The following is a 26,514-nucleotide window of genomic DNA, read 5'->3' as shown; positions in this document are numbered from 1 at the left end:
GTATTATATGTCATCAGTTAATGTTAATTATTTAGGATAACACCAGAAACACTCCTAAATGTAAAATTTGATTTTGTGTATCAATTTTGTTTCCCAACATCGAATACAGTGTTGGTCACATAAATTACCTAAGAAATATTGGCAGAATTAAACAACTCATCTTTTTACTTAATTCAGTTAAAAATTCAGAATTAACTCTCTTTGATTTAGACTCCTGAAATCATCTTTTATCTCTGAAATCATTTGTTAACTTATAGGTTGGTATAGTGGAAAGAGCTTAGATTTTTTTTTTATTTAAATAGATGTGACTTTGAATCTTCTTTCTTTCACCATTAGCTCTGTGACGTCATGTAAGTTAATTGTTTAAGCCTCAGTTATATCATTTATGAAGTAATAATCCTTCCTTCTAGAGGTAGGCTAAATGAGGATTAAATGAGGTAGTGTTTATAAAGAATTTACCAACAGTGTCCAACACAAAATTGACTCCAACAAATGATAATATAATGATAATTTCTTCTGAAAATAGTAAGTATCCAACTACCATGGAATTTAAAAGGCCCATCTTGAGTGATGATGGAAGCATTTGGAACTATAATGATGATAATGTTAATGATAAGTACCGTTTATTACAAGGTACAGTGTGCTAGACATATGCTAAGCACTTTAGGAAGTAATATGTATACTTATCTTTTTGTTTTGGTGTTGCAAATGCAATTTATAGCTCTTCATTTCACCTGTTTTCATTTTCAGGGTTTGCTTAGAACCACACTTCCACACCCCAAAGCTAAACATTGCTATGCTCAGTATGAAATCACTCAGCTTCTCCCAGGCATCGAGCTCTTCTCAGACAGATACAGGGCTGATATTTGCTCTGTAGTCGCAAGTCTGTATTACATTATACGTGAACTACACTATGCTAAGCAAAATTTAATAGTAAGTTATTTGTAAAATCAACAAATTTTAATTCACTGTGGTATTTTTGCCTTACCTTAAACCTTTCAAATTTTGCTAATGTTCTCTTGGCTGGTCTTGTTTAACTCTCAAACTCTAGATTCAGGATTCTTACCTGTACTTCAAAATAAAATATATTAATTAATATTCCTTCTTTGACATCATTATTTGCACTGCATTTTGGATACAAAGTCAATGTCTGTTTGATTTTGTTCCCCTTTTACTCTATTACTTTATCTCTTTTCTTCCTTCTTAAGACAGTTGGGGAAATTGATCAGAATATTTCCCTGGTCTCAAACAGAGGAACCTAGTGCACATGGAACTCACTGCATTAACTGGTGCAGGTCATATCAGTACCCAAACTATGAGAGTATTTCTTTGTGGAGATAAATTGATCTTTGGTCTCTTGTCTTCTCCCTGTTCTAAGTGAACAACAGATTCAAACTGTGAAATGAAAGACAAATACTTCTTAATATCCAAGGACATTCAAAACCTCATACAATTCTCTTCCTTTGGGGAAACAAATCACAGTATATGTCATAAATTTGAAGTTGGTTGCTTTTAAAAAATAAATCAGTATGTTCTGGTCATTTTATATTTTTCTCCTTTATTTTATTTTTCCTATTTATTTCCTATTTTCCTATTTTCCTCCTATATGTTATTTCTTCTACATTTGTATCTCTCCCCCACCATATTTGCTTTTTAATACCTATTCTTTCTTTTTTTGGTTCTTTCTTTTTTTTCCATAATTTTCATACCTACTTTCTTTTTTCCCTCATATATTGTTTTCTTTTCTCTTGTTCTAAATTCACTCTCTCTTTATATTTAAAAGGTTTATTGTCCCGTGATATGAGTTGTTAAATTATAAAGCCATGTGTTAAAGGGAAGAGATTGATAAATGCTTTTAACACTTGGCATATTTGGCAAGAAATTTTTTATTAGGAAAAGATAACAAAATGGTACTCCTCTCATTGTTAAGGGGATTCACTTCTGGATTTAGAAAATAGTTCTATCCCCTGGGTAACCTTTAGCTGCCTAGTCATATTCATATATAGTACATATCACTGCACTGGAAAAGAAATGAGACTTTTTTTCTCTGAAGTTTAAGAAATTGAGAACATTTTTCTGAATAATTGAGCAATTGGCAGCAATAAAGTGGTGTTTTTTTATTTCTCACTAAAGAAAAGAAACAATTTCAAAGGTAATAGCCAACTCTTATTGTTTTGTGCTGCATTAATTGTAGAAAAAAGATATTGTGTTATGTTGTAGTGCATAATTGTAGAAAAATGTACTATGTTTGAAATCATTTAAGACCAGTTCTAAACCGTTTAAAAAGCTGTTGCTATTAGTAGCTGCCAGTTGACTGACAATTAGAGGTTCCTTAGCTGAACTTGCAAGATGTAAACAGTTTCTATTTTGTATCACACTACCCTCCAGAAGAAGCCCAGTGAGTAAGGAGACTGCTGTCACATACAGAACTTGCTGGGAGACCCATTGCTGTGGAATCATGGGAAATTGTTTACTAAATAATGGGGATCCCAATACTCTTCCTTGCTCTATCTCCCTTTAGTAGAGAAGGGCCCAGTTGTAGGAACCAAGCTTGGGTTTTCAGTTGAGATCAGAAACTGTTCAGAATTCTAGGCAAACACCTATCCCCTCAACACCTGACTCTGGCCGGATAGTGGTTGGATCAACCGCAGTATGGATAGTTTGTACGCCTTCACCCATATCCACGAGATTTCAAGAGGAGTTGAAATTTGGGGGTTAATTCTAGGAAAATAATACTATGTGAAGAGTAAGCTTGGGTCATCAATAGAATATGTGCTCTGTGAAAGCAAGGACTCATTAGATTTTGTTGTCATTCAACAGTGCTTGATACATAACGAGCATGTTATAAATATTCTTTTGCTGATTGAGATATTCCAGTTGAAAACAAATAGCAGCTTCCATGACTGAGTAGGTGACATGGATGAGAGTTCCTTTGCTTTAAATTTAGTAGTTATTTGATAGCTCATTTGCTAGAATGTTTCTACAGGCCTCAGTGATTCATACATATGTGTTAAATTAATTTTTTTCAAGGAAGATAATTGATTGGATTTTCACTCTTCCATGCTTGAAGAGATTTGAAACCTAGGTGTGGGGTACCAGGTGGCATCTACAAGTCCCCCTGATGGCACTTTTAAGTTCTCACAAAATTACAAAGCATATGCTAGGCAGATCATTTCACTTAGCTAAACAGTATAGTCTCTTAGCATGGCAGAGTCAATTGCTGTTTTATGTAACATCTCCCACATTAATATTTGGCTACATTTTATTATTAGGTTATTAACTTGATAAAACATGTTTTAGATTAAAAAAAATGTTTTTACCATTGGTAGGTTCTGCCTCTCCTTGCATTGTACCAATATTTTGTGTCTGGAATTTGCCAAGACCTCGTCAGAAATCTAGAAGCAAGGATCCTCAAGGTATGTGACAAACTTTTAAGATGTTTGATATTCTTGAACTGTAAAGATACTATCATAAATTAATTTGGTTCTAATACTCATAATAATAAGCTGATAATAATATGGTGTTGTGCTGATATTAAAAAAACATGCCCATTATTATAATAAAGTATGAGAGGGAGCTAGTTAGAATCGTTAGCTTGTTTTATGCTTGGGCCACAGTAAAGTGGGGAACAGCGACATGTGGGAACAAGACTCATTCAACATCAGTCAGCCTGGAAATCACCTCTTTTGGAATGTTGGTTTCCTAGTGGAAACTAATGAGTCTGTTTTCTGAAGTTTCTGTGACCTTTTTGCAAAGGGTCTTTATGTATATCATAATATGTGAGAAGTTTTCATTTACAGGCAATTGAAGTGACAAAACACACAGATGCTAAATTATAACTAATTCTGTAACCTAGAAGTCAGGTGAGGCTCTCTGTCTTCAAGATCCATGTACAGTTGGCTTGAACCCCATGTGGACCGGGAACCTCAAGCACCTCATTTTCTTTACCCTTTTCCTAGTTAGCTATGGTCACAGTCTCTCACTTCTGTTGAATTTGTTTTGCACGTGGATCATCTCAACATCCAGCAGATTTACTCCCTGTTCTGCACCTCCTCATCTTGAATATGGAATTCAGTCCTAATCCACATTCTATATAAACACACACACACACACACTCACTCACTCACTCACTCACTCACTCACTCACTTACACATAAACATACACAACACATTCACCTAAGGCCTTTATTTTCATACTGGATTTAGTGAAAATTTGGAACACAGGAAAATTTAAGTTGAGGAAAAGCAAACAATTTAAAATAGAATATTTGGCATCTCTGGGTTTAAAATATTTCTTAGCCAACATCTCATGCTTTTGCCTCCCATCCCATGGCTTAATCAGCTGTGTGCTGGTAAGTGTTTCACACCTCACTCTAAAAAAAAGCCCTGATTTGTAGCATTTTCAGTTTCCATGGTGCAAATATTCCCACTATAGCTGACTTCAGCCTACCAACTGGGCATTACTGAATGTGGAATTGGGACAAGATATGGACGATCTCCTCTTGCAATTGGGAGTAAGTGGCTCCCTCACACCACTGGCTTAACCCTCCTTATCCTATTTTGTAAATACCCTATACCTCTCTTCCCCAAATCTTTCCTATTTTCTTATGAGGGAAAATTAGACTTCCCTTTGAACTCCTCTCTCTATCTGGACCCTGCCCTTGGGCCTATGATTTCAGACCCAAAGAGTCCATAACATTCTATTTCTAAATAAAAACAGTACCTTCCCTAAGAGGAATTCTGGTGCTAACTATTAAGAGGATATATTTTAACTCAGGAATAAATAACTGTTTGTCAGCCATGAAGATTTCTGGATCACTCTTTCTGACTTCCTGAACTCTTAAGAATTCTCCTGCTTTTTGATTTCCAATAACACTTTTTTAAAAACGGCATATAACTTCCCTCTCTCTTTTTTAAAAACAGTGTTCTGTTCAAGACTGCAAAATTCCTGAGGTTAGGGCCTGAATCTTATTCATCTTTTAGTCCCCTATTGATTGTATCTTGAATAATAAATTCATATATCGATACTCAGTAATTAATTATTGAATTAATTTTAAAATCTATAGACATTTATCAAGTGCCTACTGTCCACACTTTCCATAGTGTTTAGTGGGAACTCATCTAGAAGATCCTTGGTAAATATTTATTGCTTTACCTCTGAAACAACATTTATTGAGTATCTCCTATGTAAAAGCACCATGTTCGTAACTAATCAAAGAAATGTAACCCATGGTCCTTGCTTATAAGGAAGTGAAAATAAGGGAAGAAAGACAGGACATATAAACAAGACAATAACACATGCATCTATCCCTTGATCATTTCCAAATGAGTATCATGAGCACTGTCTCCCGGGGTTTGAAAGAGGGAAAATGGCTTTGGGTCTCTCAGTTTTACTAAGTAGGTAAGATTTAGTGAAGAAAGCAGAACTAACTGAGCAGAAGAGAGGAAGAAAGGAACATTCTTGGCAGGTAACAGTGTGAAGCATATAGAGATGAGACAGTATGGACTTGTTAAGGGGGCAGGGGTGGTTCAGTGAAGCCAGAGAGGAGGTTTTGAGGAGGGAGAACGTAATATGAGAATACCACAGATCCATGTTGTGGTCCATGATGTCCATGAGCAGCGGGGTCCAGTGCTGAATTCCAAACTAAGGCATAATGTGGAGGCTGAGCAGTGAGAGGAATGAGGAGATTATGGAATCAGAATTGGGTAGCTGTTTTGTTCTGGTCTGTCATTTAGAGGCCGGAGAAGCAAGGAAGGGTTGCAGTGACCATTAGTAAAGTGTCAGAAGGAGATCCAGAGAGGCACTAAAAGATATAATCTGCAACAAAGTTTTTGATTAAATGACTGTGTTTTATTGGATTGTTAGCACTTGGCAACTTTTTGTACTAGGGTAGCTTAAAAGCCCGTGAAGAACTGTGGACTCTAGTCTGCAGCCTTGGGTTGAGAGGTGGGATGAATTGCAGAATCTTGGTCAGAAGAAGGACACGATCAGATGTATCGTGGCAACAGTGTCAGGAGCAGAGTGAGTCGGAAGTGGCATCTTATTGGCAATAGTAGAACAGAAACACCCAACCAGGGTTTTGACAGAAGCAATGAAAAAGGGCAACTGACGCATCACCCAGAGGGAGAAATGACAGCGTGTTTGAGTAGAGTTTGCCTGACCTTTCAGAAGTAAACTGGGGTCAGTGAGTGGGAAGAGAGAAAAGTCATAGTCAGGAAACAGCAGTGTTTTCTGACAAGTCAAACAGCAATAGATCATGCTGTTAAGTTTCTGTTGTGCACTAGTGTCTTTCAGGGCAAGCTTTAAGACCTCTTTATGATCAGCCGGTCTGGCTTCACTTTAGAACTCTCACCATCTTGAAAGATTTATTAGTCTCAACACATCCAGCATTCCTGGGAAGGCCACTGATGGTTCTGTATTTGTGCAAGTGAAGGGTTGATTTAAGGGTAGTTCTTTTATCCATCTGGCTTGTTTATGTTCACACTGCTGGTCATTTCTGAAAATATATATTCATTGTTATCACCATTGCTTTTTCAAATGGCCAGATTAGTATGATAAACCGAAACAGAGGTAGCCTTAGAGGTTACAGGTAGTTCGTGTGGTGGTGTCCCACAGCCAAGATCAGTGGAGACAAACCTCACACAGCATTTCCTCCAAGGGATAATGAGAAAGTGTTCATCTAGAAGTCTAAAAGAGCCCCACTAATGCCTACTTGGATATTATATGGCACTGGGGAGATTAGAGCCCAAGGTATTTTAGGCAAGAACCAAAGTGTGCAACTCAGTAGACAAGCAGAGTTTTTTCTTCCCCACTGCAAATATTCTTCTAACCTTTTATGCTTTATTTTCATGCTATTGTCATATCCTGTTTCCTCCTAACTTACCTTCTTTTTATTTCTTTAAAATTTATATGCTCTTTATTGCATGGAGCACTGGGTGTTATACGCAAACAATGAATCATGGAATACCACATCAAAAACTAATGATGTAATGTATGATAACTAACATAACATAGTAAAATAAAATTAAAAAAATTTATATGCTCTAAAGATTCCTATGGTAGTACTTAAAGGAAAAGAGATAATAAATGTATGTGTCTGTATTATATGTATTATATATATATATAATATATATATATATAAAGGCCACGTGACCTTTGTACTTGATTGAGACCTCTCAGCAGGTTTTCACATGTCTCTCTTTCATGTCATTCCCCAATTTTCTCTTGAATGTCTCTCAGAGAAGTCCTTCTTGACTGGAGCTCTGAAAGTAGCATTTTTGTTAGTAGCCTCTATCCCTTATAATACTGTGTATATCTTCATGTATCACTTAAATTAGCTCAATACACATCTGGGAAGGGATGTAACACCCAAGAGGGCTTGGTGGAAATGCCCAATAAACACGCTGAATGAATGAATGATTTTTGTTCAGGAACTTTTCTTCCCATAATTTCCTGATTGAAAGTCCTGCTGGATAATATTCAAAATAAGCCATGTACAATTTATAGTTACCAACTGATTAACTTTAAGGATATGTCTTTAAAACTGACAGTGCGCATTAATTATGGATGACAAAACAAATGGTTGTCTCTATGTTGATACATTATAGAGTTCATCTGGTTGGTTTGACTTTCCTCAGAGTATTAGAGAACATTTTTGTTTTGTTTTTCTTTTAAACCATAGTTCACCATGGGAACAAAAAATAAATTCAATTATTTTTTTTAACTGTTCTATGCCTATCATATTTTTGTGTTTGCTCTGATGAAGTAAGACACATCTGACAAATGTCCATTGTTTTGAACAGTTGCTTACTGTTGTTTATTAGCTTCCTGGTCCATTGCACATATAAACTAGCTTACACACAAACACATACATCTCCATTGTGTTTACCAAGCATTAATTTATAAGGCATTACCAATTATATTAAGCAGAAATTTTGGATCTCAGAAAATTGATGATTTTTCTCTAAAATTTTTATTTTGTAAGTAAAACAAATTATTTAATTAAAATCTCATTTTTTTCTCCCTTCCTTTAAAGATTCAGGTCCTTACAGATTTAAGATTTTTTTCTGAAGCCTTTTATGAGATATCTCAGATTTTTTATGGAAAAAACATGCCTTCCTCGATACCCTCTGGCTGTAAGGCTCCTGGAAAAGTAAAGGTAAATCTGCTGCTCTGATTCAAAGCCATTTCTTTACCTTTTTGAAGGCTACATTCTTCAAATTTAGGGAATGCTTCCACAAAAGTGTATTTACAAGTCTCTGGTACTGCAAACCTCTTTGTTAAGCCTTGTTATAGCTAACCATAGGCTCTTACAAGGTTTCATTGGTCTGGAAGGGAAGGGTGTCATGTGGGGGAGTACGGCATTGGAGTCAATTTTTATGATCTCTGTGTTACAGACGGTCTCAGTGGACACAACAGCCACTACCTCTTGGACTTTGGCATCTAATCTGATAATTTCTGGTTAATGTTGTTAGTCAAAACAGTCTCTTCTCATGTTTTATTTGGATATTTTGATTTATATACTTTATACCAGAATGTTAAACATGCATTGTTCAAATTGTATTCGTAAATGAGATCACTGAAACATCCTTGCAAATGAATACTGGCATTTATATTTAAATCAGAGTGAGCTGTTATTTTCTTGTTTTGGGTTTCATGAGAATCACTGAGTGATCTTGCAGACGCTTGGACCCTTGTGATCTAGCAATAAAGGAAATAGGAGGTAACAAGTCAGTTTCCTGGGGAAGACGGTATGCGTGAGGAGTGAGACTGACAGACAGTACATACTGGTGGGATTCAAATTTGGAAGGCCTAGAAGAAGCTGGGGAATAGGCTATCAGTCTTGAAAATTACTTGTAGAAGCTGACATTAAATATACATACAATGCATTCATTACTTCAGTGTACTTCCCTAAAATGTCACTGCTTAATTCTCAGTATGACTGATACAGCATTATAATTTGTTGTACCAGGGTAAGTGTGAGGTTATCTAGAAATAAGCCTAAGAGGGACATTCAGTAGGCAATAGGATACATCTGTGTGTGTATGTATATACATCCCTATCTCTATCTCTTTCTATATCTCTCTATCTAGAGAGAAAAGAGTTAGTTTTTTGCTCATTTTTTTGGCATGAACTAACTCATCTTCTTACCTGGGTTAAATGAACAATATTTTCTTGCTTGCTTCTCAGCCAACAGCCTTTCCCTATTGTAAATGATTTGCATATTAAAATTATATTTTAACTCATTTAAATATTTTATTGAATGCTTACTGAATAACAGGCACTATTTTAGCCATGGGGATTGACCAGTAAAAAGATAAATGGAGTTATTGCCTTTTGGGGAGCATGTTACTATTGGACAGTCCAGTGAAGAAGACAAACAATAAACGTATTAAGCACATAAATATATGTCAGGTGATGATGTACTATGAGGGATAGTCAAGCTGAGCTGAGGGGACAGAGAGTGATCAAAGCAGTGGGTTTTATTCAAAGTGGCTTGAAATATCCCTTATTAAGGGAGTTTTGAGGGTGAAAGATTTGAGGGACCAACCTTTCAACTAGGAGGAAGTGCAAGGGCAAAGGCCCCGAGGGGGATGCCTGCAAAATGTGGTTGAGGAAAACCAAGGAGGCCAAGTGAGGCTGATAAAACAGAGAGGAGGAGCAGATGGTGGGACTCAGGAGCTACGGTTATAGCAGACCTCATGGGGCTTGGTGAGGAACAGGAGTTTACTCTAAGTAAGATGGGAAACCTTACAGAGTTTTGAGCAGAGGAGTGACAGCATAGGAATTACTTTTCAAAGGGCCACTTGGCTTGCTGTTTGGAGAAGAGACTGTGGATGAGCATGGGCATGAAGAGGGAGACCAGTTAGAAGGTCTTTGCAAATAATATGAGTTAGATATGACAATGGTTGGGGTAATATTGGTGAAAGGAGTGAAAAGTGGTCTCCTTGGTGGAGATGGATCCTAGTAAATTTTGGGAGCATTAGCATAGAGATTTAAAATCATGGGACTGGATGAAATCAGCCGGAGCAGAGAGAGAAAAACAGAAATCCGAGGACTGAACCTCAGGGTCATCCACACGTAGAGTCCAGGAAAATGAGAAGGAAAGAGAAACCAATGGGTAGAATGAGGAACAAGAGAAAGTTGCCTTTTGGTTTTTAGGTGTTTGTTTTTTGTTTTTGTTTTGTTGTTTGTTTTTGTTTTTGTTTTACGAGAGAGAGTTTTTAATGTTCACTGCTTTCGCCAAAGCAAACAGTCTGAAACTAATTTTTAACAGGTGAATTCCAAACTTCATTTTTATTAACCAGTTTTCATAAGAGAAAAGTGTGGGTGAATTGTCTTTCAATAGACTGTGACTTCAAATTTTGTGTTCTCAAAGTTAATTTGAAGCCTTCCAGCTTCAACTGGGAATTTAAAAAGTGTAATTAAAAGAGGAAATGCATTCAGGGTTTATAATTAAAATAGGTGCCAATGTTATTAGGCTCGGGGCTAGTTGTTTAAAGAAAGGATTAATTAACTAGATTTTAGTTGTCAAAGAAGTAACTGAAAAAGTCTTACAGATTACTATTTGACTTTTCACAGGCTTCTTAAGAAAGTCTATCTTTTAACATGATACTTGTACTGGGATTCTGCTCTTAGCGCCAAATCTAAAGTCCCATCATCAACTCTCTTCCAATTATATCACCAAAGGTCTTCCCCTGGATTCAGTTACTCACTTTTCAATGGATTAGAGAAGATACAGGATATCTTCGAAAAAGGGAAAAAAATTAACACTTACCAACACTTTATTCCAGTAAGAGCTATATGTGATGCCTTGGTTTCGAGGTCCCTCAAATCCCTCAGATCCTAAGACAAGGAATTGGGAGCAAGTAATATATTTGGGAGGTGATTCCAAAGAGAATGGTGAGTGTGTGGGAAAGTCAGATCGGAAGGGAGGAGAACCATCACAGAGAGCATAAATGTCCCTGCGTGGGCAACCGGGCCCTCGGAGAGACCAGGGAGAATAATCTTGTGCTTACTGGAATGGGTTGCTCCCTGCACTCCCAGCCTCTCCTGAACACTCTTGTGGCCACAGAACGCCCTCAAGCAAAGAAATACAGGTACTTGAAGTAGGATACTGTCCATATGTGAATAACCTGTCCACAGAAGCTACCGGTGACTTCCAGGTGACGGAGGGGTTATGGGTGGAGCATCAGTATTGACATCTTCAAAAAAGGGCCTTCTGTACCAAGAGGAATGCACCCTATAGGAAGATACATCTCCTGTGGCAAATAAATGGAATGTTCCCTGATGTAACATTGTATTTAGAGCCAAACATATAACAGGTCATTCACAACAAAGGAAAAGAACCACAAAAAGAGTTACTCTGAAGAGTAATATGATTCTATCTCAGATTGGCAAAGATTCTTCTAAATGCTAATACTCAGTGCTAATACTCTTATGACCCAGCAGTTCTGCTCCCAGGAATCTATCCAAAGAGGATAATCAGAAATACAGACAAAATAGCCACCCGTGTTACTTAAACTAGGGCTGAATGGTGGGATGAAAGTGGGAATTAGTCCCCCTCAATGTCTAACAAAAGGAAAGGAATTAAGTTACTATGTTTCATTCATAGGATTGAACATTACCTAGCTATAAAACTGAGGTTTACAAATGACTTAATGGCATGGAAAAATGAGTATGATATAATATTTAATGAAAAGGAATACAAATACATATATGTAAAAATTTAGAATACATAAAAAAGAAATTGGTAGTAAAGACATCAAAATATTAACATTGACAACCTAAAAGAAGTTGACTTATGTGTAATTTTTACTTTATTCTATACTTGCTTTTCTGACTAGAGCATGTATTACTTTTACAATAAAAATTATTTTTAAAATACTTTCAGGACACATTAACAGTTTCATATAAAATAATATTTTTGTTTCTAATGTTAATGTTTTGTATATTGACAGATATTTCAATCATTTGACTCAGGAAAACCTCTTACTAGTAAAGAAAATATACAGGTAAGGATAACAATATTTTATAAATGTTGGATATTTAGGAAGGATAATTTTTAGTCATTTCAATCTATTTAGTAGGTGTAACCCTTGTTTTTGAAAATCTCCTACATGGGGCACCTGGGTGGCTCAGTTGTTAAGCAGATGCTACTGGGATCAAGCCCCGCATCAGGCTTCCTACTCAGCGGGAAGCCTGCTTCTCCCTCTCCCACTCCCTCTGCTTGGGTTCCCTCTCTCGCTGTGTCTCTCTGTCAAATAAATAAATAAAATCTTTAAAAAAAAAAAAAAAGAAAATCTCCTACATAATATGCTCTTCTATTTCTAATAATGGGATTTTATCTCCAAATGCTGAGGCCCGAGGTAAGATTGGACCGAAACTGATCTGGTTTTCAAAATGAACAAATATCAGTTATTACTTGTAAATTTTTCAGTTATGTATATGTATTCATATTGTTTATCTAGCCATGTCAAGTATCTAATTTTAATATTTATCTTGACTACCTAGACGAGAATGGCTGACTTCAATTGTAGGAAAAGGATTTTGTGTGTTTTGCTCTTAGCTCACTTGTTCAATACTGCTTTTACTCACATCCTTTCTCCAGTCTGAGACTGCCTCTCAGTCAGTGGTTTTCTTTTTTTCTCCTTTATTGAAAATAAAAAAAAAATTATAAAAATAAAAAAATTTTATTGAGACATAATTGACATTTAACATTGTATAAATTTAAGGTGTTTGAATGGTTTGATACATTTTCATACTGCAATATGCTTACTACTGTAGTGCTAGCTAATGGAAGGTTTTAATATGACATTTTGTTTTTTTTTAACTTTTTTTAAAAGATCATTTATTTACTTAAGAGAGAGTGAGTGAGAGAGGGAGAGAGAAGGAGCAGGGGGATGGGGCAGAGGGAGAAGCAGACTCCCTGCTGAGCAGGGAGCCTGACATGGGGCTTCATTCCCTCCACTCTGGGATCATGACCTGAGCCAAAGGCAGCCGCTTAACTGACTGAGCCATGCAGGCACCCCCATATGGCATTTTCATAAGAAACTCCTCTAACATCCCAGTGTTCTTTACATAGAAAAGACTAGACTGCCCATCTCAATATGTTTGTTCTTGTCAGTAATTGAATGATTAGGATTTAAGCTTTTGATAACCTAGTAGCATTTAAATGTATTTTTTGTTTGTTTCAAATTTTTATATAAATTCTAGTTAGTTAACATATCGTATAATATTAGTTTCAGGAGTGGATTTAGTGATTCATCACTTACATATAACACCCAGTGCTCATCACAAGTGCCCTTCTTAATCCCTGTCACCCATTTAGCCCATCCCCCACCCTGCCTCCTCTCCAGCAACACTCAGTGAGTTCTCTATAGTTAAGAGTCGGCTTTATGGTTTGCCTCTCTTCCCCCCGCCCCATGTTCATCTGTTTTGTTTCTTAAATCCCACATGTGAGTGAAATGATATGACATTTGTCTTTCTCTGACTTATTTCACTTAGCCTAATACTCTCTAGCTCCATCCATGTCCTGTAGCATTTAAATATCTTGAAATCATTTTTTTAAAATCTTAGGAGTCTTGTCAGTTTGTCCACTAGAAAGTGTTAGAACAGAGGAGTGGTAGTGCAGCCATGGTTAAGGGGTTACAAACAGATAAGGCATTCACGCAACCAGGTGTTAGTCAATGTAGAGAGACAGGTGCACGTAGTTTTAATTTTTTTAAATGCTAGGAAACAGCATTCTGTTTCATGAAGTAAGCTATTTTTATTAAATAATTTTGAGAAACATTTCTCAATATTGCTTTAGTTTTATCTTCCATAATTTTGATAGGCATTATAGCCACCTTTTATTAAATGTAATCTTACTACTTTTCCATTATTGTTCTTATTATTCCACAAACTTCATTTTTAATTTTGCTTCAGATGATTCATTGTTTGGCCTTAAAATTTGTTTTGATTTATAAGTAAGTTGCCTGCAATGAAAGAATCGGTATTAGGAAGATACACATACATATTCATATTTTGTTTCAGTGTTCCAAGACCTTCGGATGTTTAAGAATATTTATTTCTTTCCAGTCATAAATTCCAGGCATCCTAAAAATACTTTTTTTAAGGAGTGTTTTTGGGTATAAAGGGAATGTCTGCCTGATCATTTCTTTTTAAACAAAAAGAGACTGACAGTAAAATGGAAAGCCGATTTCTATTAGCTAATTAATTAAAACAAAACTGTTGGTCTGCTTAAGACTCTTCAGATTACACTTTATATTTTCTGTATAGAGGGTGAGAAATGAGTGTTAAGTAGCATTACTAATTAATCTTGTTTTGATCCTCAAGTGTTTGTGTGTAATTGTCAAGGCTCATTAAGACACTGTTTGCTAGGGAGAAAAAAGAGAAACCTTCTCCCCTCTCCTCACACCCCCAACCAATCTGAAGTTTCTCCCCCTGCCACCCCCCCCCTCGATAGAGAACGTCAGCCATTTTCCTAGTATGCAGTTTGTTGCCTGCTCAGACTCAGTGTGGTTCCATGTCTGGTTCTTCTGCAGGTAGTAATTTTCACCTTTTAGAAGAGAGTAGAGAATCAACAACAGCAATGGACTTCTCCACCGCCAGCGTTGCCTCAAACTCTCCCAAACAACGAGACTTTTCTTTTTTAATTCACATAAGGCAAATAGTTTCCCTTTCTTCTAGAATAGACAGCCCCAACATCTGAAGTTATTAATTTAACAAATATTGTTAATCCAGCAAATATTTAATAAGAGCATATTGTGTGCAAGGCACTATTCTGGTGCTGTCAAAGAAATACATCAGTCAGTCAGCAACAGACAAACTCCAAGCCTTCAGAGAGCTTAAATTTTAGTGGGAAAAAACATTATAATTAAGTAAATTATATAGTAAGTTAGAAGGTGAACCATGGTGAGGGAGAAAATAAGCCCAGAAGCACATAAAGGGGATTGGGAGCTTGGGGCTAGGTTGGGGGTTGTAATTTTAAATGAGGTAATCAGGTTAGTCTTAACTGATGTGGCATTTGTGAACAGGTAATGGTGCAAGTTTAGGAAATCTGGAAATTTAGGAACCATCTAGGAAGAGAGTGCAGTGAGTGCAAAGGCCTTAGAGGCAGGATTGCCTAGCTTGGTGAGATGGTGAGGGGCATCTTAGTGTGGCTAAGAGCCCCGTGAATGATGCGGAAGCTGTAGGAGACAGGGTCAGAGAGGTAACAGGGGGCCAGTTCGAGAAGAGCCTTGTAGGGTCTTTGTAACTTGGGTTCTTTTTCTGAACAGCATGGGGAGCCACTGGAAGGTTTAGAGCAGAGGGGTGGCCTGATCTACCTGTTTAAAGGGATCACTTTAGCTGATCTATTGAGTCTACTCTGTGCTAGGCACTGTTTCAGTGCTGTCAGTCAAACACATCAGTCAATCAACAATACAGACAAATTCCCAGCCCTCATAGAGCTTATATTTTAGTGTGAGTGAGTGTGTGTGTGTGTGTGTGTGTGTGTGTGTGTGGTTGTGAGGAGGCTGGGAATACAGTTTGGACATGTTGAGTTTGAGATATCTCTTAGATATCCAAGTGGACTATTTGAGTCAGAAGTTGGTTTGACTTTAAGAAGAGAGATTGGAGCTGGAAAGAAAAACTCAGGATTTCATCAGCATTTAGATGAAATTAAAACCATGAGCCTGTTTAAGATCATCTAAAGGGGAAAAAATAAAAGAGATCATCTAGGGGGAGGGAGTAAGGAGAGGGAGGAGGACCAAGCCCTGGGACACTCTGGTGTTTAAAAATATAGGAGAAGAAGAAGAAGCCGCAAGGACTGGAAAGGAATGACTGACGGGATAGGAAAGAAACCAAGAGAATGTGGTGACTTGAAAGCTGAGAGAAACATTTTCAAAAGAGGAATTGATTAATAGTGTCATATTTTGCACACGAATCAAGCACCACAACTCACTGAGTCTTAAACAGGATCTTTTTTCACATTTAATAGCTCTGAAATTAGAATGCATTTTATAGTTGAGGACCTGTGATGGTTTAATTGGCATATAAGATAATGATGTCTTAGATTAAAAATAACATGGCTTATGAGGACTAAGAATTGAACACTGGTTTAAGGCAAGTACAGGCCATTGGTGACCTTAAAGGGTTTCAGTGTAGGAAATGAGTGGGTTTAAAAACAAATGAAAGGAAAGAAATTGGAATATTGACAACTCTTTAAATCATTGCTATAAAGGAGAGTGAGAATTTGGGTAGTAGCTGGAGAAGGAAGTCAAAGTATAGGCAATTTTTGTTTTTTTAAGATGGAAGAGAAGACAGCATGGTTTGTGCTGATGAGAATGTCTGCAGCAAGGGGACATCATTTATGATGTAGAAGAGAATGAATAGACCAGTGGGGAGAGGATCCATGGCCTAATTGGCAGGAGGGGAGGCAGGGCAGATGCTTGGGTAGGTGGGAGAGATGGAGCTGTAGGGTCTGTGGACACTACTCTGGCTGCTTCAATTTTCCCTCTTAAGTAGAAGAAGCAAGGTCATTAGCTGGGAGGAGCATGGGGAGGAAAGGTCAGGATTTAGAAACAGAAAGAACATGAAATGGTTGTCTAGGAGAGAGGGAGAGTGAATGGACTGGGAAAATGTAGAATGATGACCAAGTAGCACCGAGGTTTGGTCTGGATCTTACAGTGGGATGGCTTAGCCTGACTGCATGCTTTTCTTCAGTCTTCTTCAGCTGCAGTGTGCACACGTAAAGAAGGTCCAGCTTTGGATTTTACCATGGCTGTTTTTTTGCCAAGGACGTGTATATGCACCGGAGAGGGACCAGGGAGTTGACGGGGTGTACACGAGGCAGAGTTCTAATGATTGAGCTTGGCATCGAAGCTGGGTAGGGAGTATGCTTGTCTACCCGTTCTTGCCCTGCTCCTTCCTAGTACCTCTGACTTACTCATGTGAAAGCAGAGCAGCCGGGCGTGCATGGCTGATGAGCTTTTGTGGGTTCTTTATTTTGATAAGACGTTCCCTCCCTTGCTCTCAGCACCAGGTTCACTCCTTATGTGGCAGGGCTGGGCTCATGAGGCACAGGTCACAAACTGGTGGGGAATGGCGGAGGCACTTAGAACTGCTGGGATAGTTCTGACGTTACAGGTCTCCTGCGATAGACCTGTCACTTACGGTACGTCGTGTCTATCCTGTGTTCCACCATCTAACACCAAACGGTGAATGCAAAAGGGGATGAAAACTAATATTACCTGAAAACAGTATTTTACTGATTTGCTTTGTTTTCTTCTTTGTTTCATTTTTTTTTTTTTAGGCACTTGATGAATTAATAAGTAAAGGATTGCCTGTAATTCTGGTTACACTTGGCCAGCAACATCTTTTAAATAAGTTTTCTTTTGTTAAAGCATACTTTTTAATAAGTATGGCTGCAACAATAAATCGTGTCCCAGAAAACTCAATGAAAACAATCTACCATGGACTGACTTGTGAGAAGGGTAGAGCCAACCTTCCAAACTTGAAAGGTAATCTTTTGTTTTATTTTTTTTGCTTGTTTTTCTTTCTCCTCTTTCTCCAACCGTTTCCACTCCACTCCCAGTAATCCATATGAACAGCCTCGTATATATATATTCCATATTTTTCTCTAATCTCACTTAATGAGGCACACGTTAGGTATAAGCATATCCGTACCCATTCATATATGTCAGTATTCATAAACTTTTTCATATATATATATGTGTACAAAATAGGATTTGTCATTTATTTATAAAATGATATATTTTACATTTTTCTGCGTCTTGTGAAAAACTTCACTAAAACCACTTCAGGTCAACTGCTTTGTTCTGCTTTTCTGGTTCTATAGTATTCTATGCTGCATATCTCACTGTTTATTCAACCATTCTGCTGTTGATGTGCATTCACATCAACTTCTAGGGAACAGTGTTGAAGTGCTACATATCCATATCATATAGTGTGTATTTCTATGGGATAAGATGCCCATGTATGGGATTTGTAGGTCATAGTATATACGTATTTTTCAACTGTTTTGGATGTTGCCCTAAGAATAGTTTGTTTTCCACCATTAAGTATGGTGTTAACTGTGGATTTTTTATAGATTATCAGGCAGGGAAATTTCTTTTTTATTCCTGGTTTGTTGAATGATTTTATTTTAAAAGGGTGCTGAATTTTATTAAGTGCTTTTCCTGCATCTATTAAGATGATTTTTTTTTTATTCTGTTGATATGGTGTAGTAAAGTAATTACATTCTTGGGCTAACTCCCATTTAGTCATGGTGTATAAATTCTTTTTATATGTTGCTGGATTCCATTTCCAAGAATTTTACATACTTATTCATTACAGATATTGGTCTGTAGTTTTTCTTGTGGTATCTTTGTCCAGTTTGGATATTGGAGTAATATTGGCTCTGTTTTAAAATGTAACTCCTATTATTATTATTCGGGTATGATGAGGCCAACAGATCAGATGATGGCCACTAAAAACATAGTTTGTTATTTAATCCTCCAAGAGGAGGGGCAGGTTACTACCTGGGAGGGCCACACGGAGAAGCACCAGGGTCACTCAGAGGCAGAGAGAGCAGGAGAAAAACGTGGATCACGCTCTTCCTAACATCTTTCATGTCCAGATACATCTCCCAGGATTCTTTCATAGCAGTCTCCAGGCATTTATTTCTATCTTTCTCTGTCTCTTCCTTACTTTCTCCCTTAGGGGAGAAAACCCAGCCCCAGATCTTTCTGCTGGGCCTTTCCCGATTCTTAAGCCCTCTTTCATACTCAGCTGACCTCTCACTCCAGAACCCCCTATTTTAGGAGACAGCCAGGTAGGTAGGAGTTGGAAGAAGAGGGGAAGGCAAGGACATTCAATTCCATGTTATTTTAGACTTCCTTTTCTTCCTTGACAAGTTTGGTCTCTTTAGGTGGGTATTTTTGGCAGTAATTCCCAGTCGTGTTTTTTTTTTTTTTTTTTTTTCTTCTCTCTCTCCTATAGTCTGGAAGTTAGGTTTACTAAAGCAGGCAGAGTCTGTGATCTCAATTATCTCAGTTTTCCCTGGCTCAGAATATGGACAATCTTCAGATTGTGGTTCGGTATTTTGGGATACTTGTGGATCTAATGGACTGTACTATTTCAAATGGTCTCACTCTCTGCTCTTAGTATGAGAGGCTTATGCAAATCAGTAGAACTGACATTTCCAAGGAGATCTTATTGAAATGTTACGAATATCTGGAAGACCCAAAATGCTTTGGGGACCTGAAGGGGTCCTGTGATCCCAGGGGAGGAACCACTACTCTGTATCAGTAGCCAATAATTTAAAGAATATCATCAAGCATCCTTTCAGAATTATCTGATGTGTTGTAAAAATCATCCTCAGTTTTTGAATATATGGTATTTAGGGACCATTTGATAAAATAGTATTTCTAATTATCATTGTGGGTTTTTTAAAATATGAAATGTATGGATGGTTTCCCAACCAATGTTGAGTTTTATAAACTAGAATTAATATTTAAGTTAACCACAGATATCCTTGGTTCTTCCAAAATTTTGTGTCTTACAGAGCTATGTTTAAAGGATGATGGAAGCTCACCTGGTCAGTTTGTAAAAATGAAAGATGACTTCACTTTTAGCACAGTGAAGGTAAGTTTGGAAGATTTTTCAAATCATACTAAATTGGTTACCAAAATGTCCACTAATAGGCCCTGGACAGGCTCACTTTCAGGGTTGTGTTTGCTCTTGGGAGACCAAGTAGCTTTTCTTGCATAAGCATGGATTGAGGCCAGAGATGGAGCCTACTTCTCATGAGAAAATTAGATGCCCAGAGGTTGTCAGACTTTGACTTTACAACCTGATTAAGGCACTGTGGAAAATATTCATTATTTGATGAGATTTGAGTATTCCACACCCTGTGTCTCATTTCCTAATAATAATAGTGATGACAACAGCAACACAAACAGTTACCATTTATTCAGTGCTTACTACATGACAGGCACTTTGCATGATTAATTCTTACAACTCTGTGATGTAGGTGTTAATCATTTTTGAACTATGTTGTGCTGAACCATGAGAAAATTGAGGCTTAGAAAAAAATTCACTAATGCCACTCAACTAATAAAATACAGATTGTGTTCTTAACCATTATACTAAGTTGTCCCAGTACTTATATAATATTTACTGTACAAACAAGTTTTTAGAGACCTGTTTCTTGGAAGATTGGCTGGTCCCATTTTCCTCTGCCATGCCAGGCTGCTATTTACTATTGTCAATTGTAAAATCTCATTATCTTAACATTACCAGGTAGATGACCATAGTTTAACTTGAAATCCAGCCAATTCTCATTATTCCCAGCTTCACTAATTGCTAATTTGCCTATCTGCTAAAATTTACTCATAACTCCAGAATTGATACTCGTGGCTCATTTGTGGTCATTTGTGAACATCACAGAGCACAGAAAAATTTGAGTTGCCCAACACACACATTCCCAGCTGAGTTGGGCAAGGCAGTGCTCTGACTTTTTGTTTCTACCCTCATACTGTAGACAAGTATCCCTTCCATGGTCTATTTATTGCCATATTTTTTTTTTTTTTTGCATTTTTGTGCTTTTCGTTGGTGATTTCACTGTTTGAAATGGCCCCTAAGCATAGTGCTGAAATACTGTTTAGTATTCCTAAATGTAAGAAGGCTGTGATGTGCTTTATGGAGAAAATAAATGTGTCAGATAAACGTCAGGCTTGAGTTTTAGAGCTGTTAGTTCAAGGTTAGTGAATTTATGGTATATATTAAATAATGTGTCTTTAAATATAAACACACATTAAACAAAGTTATGTGTGGATCAGTTGGCAAAAAGGTTGTGACCCGAGGCCAACAGGAACCTATCCTTGTATTACCTCTAGGAGCAATGCTTTAGTATTTGCTAATTCAGTATTTGCAGCCACTTTACGGAAGAGTTTAAATACTGTGAGTAATGAGCTTTGGCTGTGCCTACAATAAAGGGTAACTGTGATACATGCTTACTCTTGCCATTACCCTCCTTTCCATTTCCTGTTGCCTTTTTCCTGTTTGCTGAGCACTCTTCTCTGATGATTATGTTCAAATTTCCTATCTGGTCTTCCATTCATTGTTACTTTTCTCAGTACATGAAAAACACCTGGATGAATAAGGGTGAGCTATTACTTGTATTGTTTCTGAACTTACGTGGTTATGTGGTGCTCTTTCTTTAGTCGATTTTACTGACAGAAGCTGAGGACAGACTAAACTTCCTTGTGTCAGAGATAGAGCATCCAGGCCACAAGAACCTCTCTCAGTGTTGTGCTGGTGAGTTGGAGATTGTGGTGGAGGCCAGGCTTCAGCTGGCGGCAATCGCCCTGCAGAGACACCGGGCGGCATACAGGTGAGTCTCTTCAGGCACAGAAGAGAATTTCTTCCTCACCCTAATTTGTCAAATATACCTAAATCTTATGTGAGTTTTATAAATTCCAGTATTAATAGAGCTTACTTGTGTTTTCTTTTTCAGGGGAGTTTTCATATATTATTACCCTTAAAACTACAGTTCTAAACAAAATGGTTGCTTTATTAAAGCATACAGCTAGGATGTTTTATACAAAGAATGAACAAATTAACAAAGCTTTGCTTTTTAATTTTATTTATTTATGTATTTATTTTTTATTTTTTAATTTTAACTGCAGTATAGTTAATATTAAAAACAAGCTCTATTATTAAAAAGTAACATTTTCTGAATTATGTTTTGCTAAACCATTTAAGAAACAGTTTTGGGTAGATGATTATTTAAATGTTATGCAATTGTTAGTGTCAGATCTTTCATTTGACTTGTTCATTGATTCACTCATTTACCCAACCAGTATCCTTTAACTACTTCACTGTTAGGCTCTGATCTAGACACTGAGGATATAGAGATGAATATAGTTCCTGTATCCATATGCTGAAAGATATATAAACAATTAAGTGGGATAACAAAAAAATATATAGACCTATATTTTCAAGAACTTCTCATATCATTTGTGGTAAATACCTCTATTGTGTGGCCGTCTGACATTTCAGTAATGATTCTTTGAATAATGCACAAGTTTATTATCTTACCATTCATTAATTCATTCAAAAAATAATTTGGGGGACCTACAATATGCTAGTTACTGTTCTAGGTTCTTGAGATATATCAGTATCCCAATACTGGATATATACTATATAGGCAAAATATTTAACAATATTGAAAACAACCCTACCCTCATGGAGTTTATAAGAGGTAATAAAGACTGACAATAAACTATGAGCTTAATAAGCAGGTAAATTATATAGTATGGTCAGAAATGATACATGATACAGAGATATCGGGAGTAGAGATGGGGGAGGAGAAGGAGCTATCGTTTTAAAATTGTGTGGTTATAATAAAGAGTATGCCTCCAATTTGATGTTCAATGGCTGACAGCTTTCAAGCCCCACCACTCCCCCTTCTGCCCCACATCTGGGCAGGCAAATAAGAAAGCCCAGCTGCTTTCTTTGTGAGAAAAAGAAGCATAGCTATAGCTTTTGCAAAGGGGAAACCAATTCAGCAGAAATCTCACTTTGCTTTGATTAGAAACATACAACCGTCTCATCAGTGTGAGCCTTGACCGAAGACCGTCCCATGATTAACCACATCTAAATTTGTTTTTATGCTAGAGCAGTGTAGATTTTTGGACATTTATGATTTTTGTGGTTTCTAAACAGTGATGAAAATCCATTTAGTCCATTTTGGAGCAGTGACTCTCAAAATGTGGCCTACAGATTTCGAGGGGAGTCTCCAAGACCCTTTCAAGGGGAACTGTATGGTCAGAACTATTTTTATAACAAACCTAGGATGTCATTCACCATCTTCATTGTGTTGTTATTTGCACTGATGCTCCTGGCATCTTACTGGGAATCACAGCAGTGGCACCAAACCGTACTAGTGGTCGTTGCATTCTTTACTGCTGCACACTTGCAATTAAAAAAAAAAAAAAAAGCAGGGGTGCCTGGGTGGTGCTGTCGGTTAGCATCCAACTCTTGATCTCATTACAGGTCATGGAACCTACCTAAAAAAAAAGGGCCTAGTTTCATTTAAGAATGCCTTTGATGACCCAGTAGAATCTGTGTCATTTATAAATCCCGATCCTTGAATATATTTTTAATATTCTGTGGAAATATTAAATGGGAAATACCTCTAAAGCATCTTTGCTGCATATCAAAGTATGGTGGTTGTCTTGGGGAAGAACACATACGTGATTGAAATGAGAGCCGAAAAAGGAGTTTGTCTCATGGAACACCGTTTTTATTTGAAAAACCAACTGACAAACTGGTTTTTCAGACTTGGGTATTTTGACAGGCATTTTATTGAAAATGAGCAAAATGAACATGCCACTTCTAGGAAAACAACAAATAGTATTTGTTGCTAATGACAAAATCTGAACTTTTGGTTAGCGGAGAGTGCAGGCGGCTTCGTGGTGGGCTCTGGGGAGCCGGACGCGGCAGCCATGCAGGCCCTAGACGACGGCGACCGCAGCGGCAGCGAGGCCCGTGAGGCCGGTGCGGCGGGCGGAGCGGGCAGAGCCGGCGGCCAGGACCGCCAGCCTCGCCCTGGAGCTCCTGGTTGCCAGGGGCGCTCTGGCAGCCCCATCAGCCCTGATGAGGGCCCCGGCGGTGGCGAGAGAGCAGAGGGCGAGGCGGCCGGTGCCCCTCCTCAGGCCGGGCAGGCACCGCAGGCCCTGGGGCCTGGTGGGGATGCGGTGCCCGTAGCTGTGGCAGCGGCAAGCCGAGTGCTGGAGTTCACGCTCACTGTGCCTTTCCGGTCACCCCTGGAGGCAGAGAGGGCCCGCAGGTCCCTGGCCCCACATGCCCAACACCACCAAGGGGTGGTTCAGAAGGAGCTTACAGTGAAGCGCAGCGCCCTGGCCGTTAGATGGACTGCTGAAGACCCCGTCTTCTTCTGAATTTCGATCAACTCCTTCCTCGACCAGCTTTCCCTGGTGATCCGAAACATTCGGGGCTTTGGGTCCCCTCCTCCAGGAAGCCGAGGCCCAGGAAAGGGAGCTGAGGCCTAGTCTTGTGCCCCCTACTAGGCAAGGCACAGGGAGTTGGTACTTGGAGTTAATTGCCACTTTGTTATCAGGGTTTAATTTTTTGCGCGTAGGGGCCCTTGGTCCACTTGATTTCTTTCCCTGTTGCTAGAGGAACGGGCGCTTGTTTGTTACTGCAGAAAATAAAACTGAGCTACCAAAAAAAAAGAAAAAAAAATCTGAACTTTTGTAGGGAAATGAGAATTTTGGAAAATTTCTATTTGCTTGACAGTTTTCTAATGCTTATATAACTGTTCTGAAGAGATTGGTGGTAATTAATATTACAAGCATCATTTTTAAAATTTATATAAAGAAATGTTTCAACATCAAGGGGATTTGCATAACTCAGGGAGTTGATATTTTCCAAATCAGTGGATAATGTTCCAAAATCCTGGGTAACAAGATAGACCAATAGGTTCTAATGTAACAGAGGAGGAAATTTCATCAGTGTGTGATATTAGCTTTCACATTGTAAGAGACTTTTAAAAAACTATCACTTGTCACATTTTGGTATAGTATCAAAGAAGAATATTCACAATTATTTTAAAACGATATGAAAATACTCTTCCTATTTCCAATAGCTATCTCTGTGAGGCTTCATATACTTCAATCAAAACAATATGTCACAACAGACCATAGAAGCAGATATGAAAGTCTCCTATTAGGTAGATTTTCTCTTATTTAGCCAGACATTAAAGAGATTTACAAAAACGCAAAATGATGCATTCTTGTCACTATTTTTGTTGTTTTGGGAAATATAGATGTTTTCATAAAAATGCATTATTGATGTGCACATGTAATGGGTTTATTGTCTTTATTTTAAAATGAATAAATAGTAATGAAGTTAAAGTTCCAATATGGTAAATATTGATGGAACTCTGGGGATTCTCAATAATTTTTAAGGATATAAAGAGTGCTGAGCTAAACAAAAAAAGCTTGAGACACACTGATTTGAGAGCACTGTTACATTTGTAGCTATTCTTAAGAATACAGTGGTAGTTGATTGATAGTAAATGGACTTATTAGCACAATAATGTACCATTTTCCCTTTTGAAGTTTGAAGAGAAGGAACTTTTACTAGGTGATTTATTAATAGAAAATATGCCTTGCATACATACATATATATATATATATATATATATATATATATATATATATATATAAATACATCGTCTCCCTCGCTCTCTAAAACATGACTATATGATTTCCTATAGAAGAATATAGAACTCTTCTCCAGACTATTTTAGAGAGCAATAGCTGCCCCAGAAAATGATTCTTGCTGTTTACCTTCCGTCCCCAGCCCTCCACATGTCTTACACCCATGGAAGACATGAGTGATTTTTTTTTTTTTTAGGAAGGAAGAAGGAAACAAGAAAATAAAATTACAAAATGGCCACAGAAAGGAATGTCATTACAGAACTTTAATTTGAAAACCAGATAGACATACGCAAATAATGTGCAAGTGTATCAGAATCGCTCCTATTTTAAATACATGAACCTGGCCCTTGGGACAAAACCTGCAAAGACTTTGATGTTATTGCCTTTTTGCAGTGGAGTTGTCATTTGGGGAAGCCTACTGTCAAGATGAATGAGTTTTTCTTATGTGAACTTTACCCCCCACAAGCTTCTGTTTGGGCGCTGCTGAGAGTGTTGGACAGTCCCTTTCCCAAATGATGGTTAGCTTGACATTTTATGATACTTCTAATAAAATTATGTGTCAAGGAAACTGAAAGGCACATTCCCTAGGGTGACAGGTAGAGTGAGCTGCATGGATTTTATGAGAACAAACTGACCATTTTTGTCATGAATGTTAATAAGAAATAAATGGAATCAGTTATTCCAACTGTATTTCTACTTCTTTTAGGGATGTCTCTCTCAGAGTCCTATCTTTTTTTTTTTAAATAAGTTCCTTTCCGTTCTCCTTTATATTTGATTTATTGTCTAAATGGGATAACATTTGAGCCTTTTAATTTTGTGTCAGAATGAAACCTCGTTCCTTGGGGATTTTAGAGTTTATAGTGAGTAATCCTCCTACACTTTCTGTCTCTCTGATGGAGAGCAGAAACTAGAAATTTTCCATTGTGCACCTACACGGCACCAGGAGGATTAGGACATACTAGCATGTTTATATTTTATTCATTAGGTTTTTGGGTTAGCAACATTCCAAACCTCATACCTCATTTCTCTTGAAGTCAGAATTCAGCCTTCAGAATCAGAACGATGGGGTGGGCACCACGTCCGTCCTTCTTCCCAGGCCCTCTCGGAACCATCCAGTGCTCACCTCTGAAGCTGCGCAGGAAACAAGGGACCTCCAAAATTGGTGTGAATGCTTGAGTGGGGAAGCGTGTCAGGGAGAGGAAATTGCATTCCCATATACGTACTCAATCTGTGTTACATCTTTTGTTGTTTTCTTGCTGTTTGTTTAGTTTTATTTTA

At 37.7% G+C, this 26,514-nt stretch overlaps 2 protein-coding genes across 2 annotated transcripts in view; both read left to right on the top strand.

The window, feature by feature from the left end:
• The window catches only part of CFAP54 (cilia and flagella associated protein 54), a 301,093-nt gene that overhangs the window by 182,058 nt on the left and 92,521 nt on the right, over positions 1 to 26,514 (top strand). The window contains exons 45-51 of the mRNA XM_027594798.2: positions 751 to 933; positions 3,330 to 3,416; positions 8,037 to 8,159; positions 11,962 to 12,015; positions 17,298 to 17,505; positions 19,551 to 19,630; positions 21,211 to 21,380. Coding sequence (XP_027450599.2) covers positions 751 to 933; positions 3,330 to 3,416; positions 8,037 to 8,159; positions 11,962 to 12,015; positions 17,298 to 17,505; positions 19,551 to 19,630; positions 21,211 to 21,380 — 905 coding nt within the window. The remainder of the gene's footprint in view (positions 1 to 750; positions 934 to 3,329; positions 3,417 to 8,036; positions 8,160 to 11,961; positions 12,016 to 17,297; positions 17,506 to 19,550; positions 19,631 to 21,210; positions 21,381 to 26,514) is intronic.
• Positions 23,390 to 24,113, top strand: LOC113922648 (EKC/KEOPS complex subunit LAGE3-like). The gene has a single exon (XM_027594799.1). The coding sequence runs from the start codon at positions 23,497 to 23,499 to the stop codon at positions 23,950 to 23,952; it is 456 nt and encodes a 151-aa protein (XP_027450600.1). The 5' UTR covers positions 23,390 to 23,496; the 3' UTR covers positions 23,953 to 24,113.

This window comes from Zalophus californianus, chromosome 9, assembly GCF_009762305.2.
Source record: "Zalophus californianus isolate mZalCal1 chromosome 9, mZalCal1.pri.v2, whole genome shotgun sequence".
Classification (NCBI taxonomy): Eukaryota; Metazoa; Chordata; class Mammalia; order Carnivora; family Otariidae; genus Zalophus; species Zalophus californianus.
This window is presented reverse-complemented; position numbering and strand designations above follow the sequence as displayed.

What these genes read in the sequence shown, in the direction of transcription:
- LOC113922648 (XM_027594799.1), top strand. Translation starts at nt 23,497, where the DNA reads ATGCAGGCCCTAGACGACGGCGACCGCAGCGGCAGCGAGGCCCGTGAG.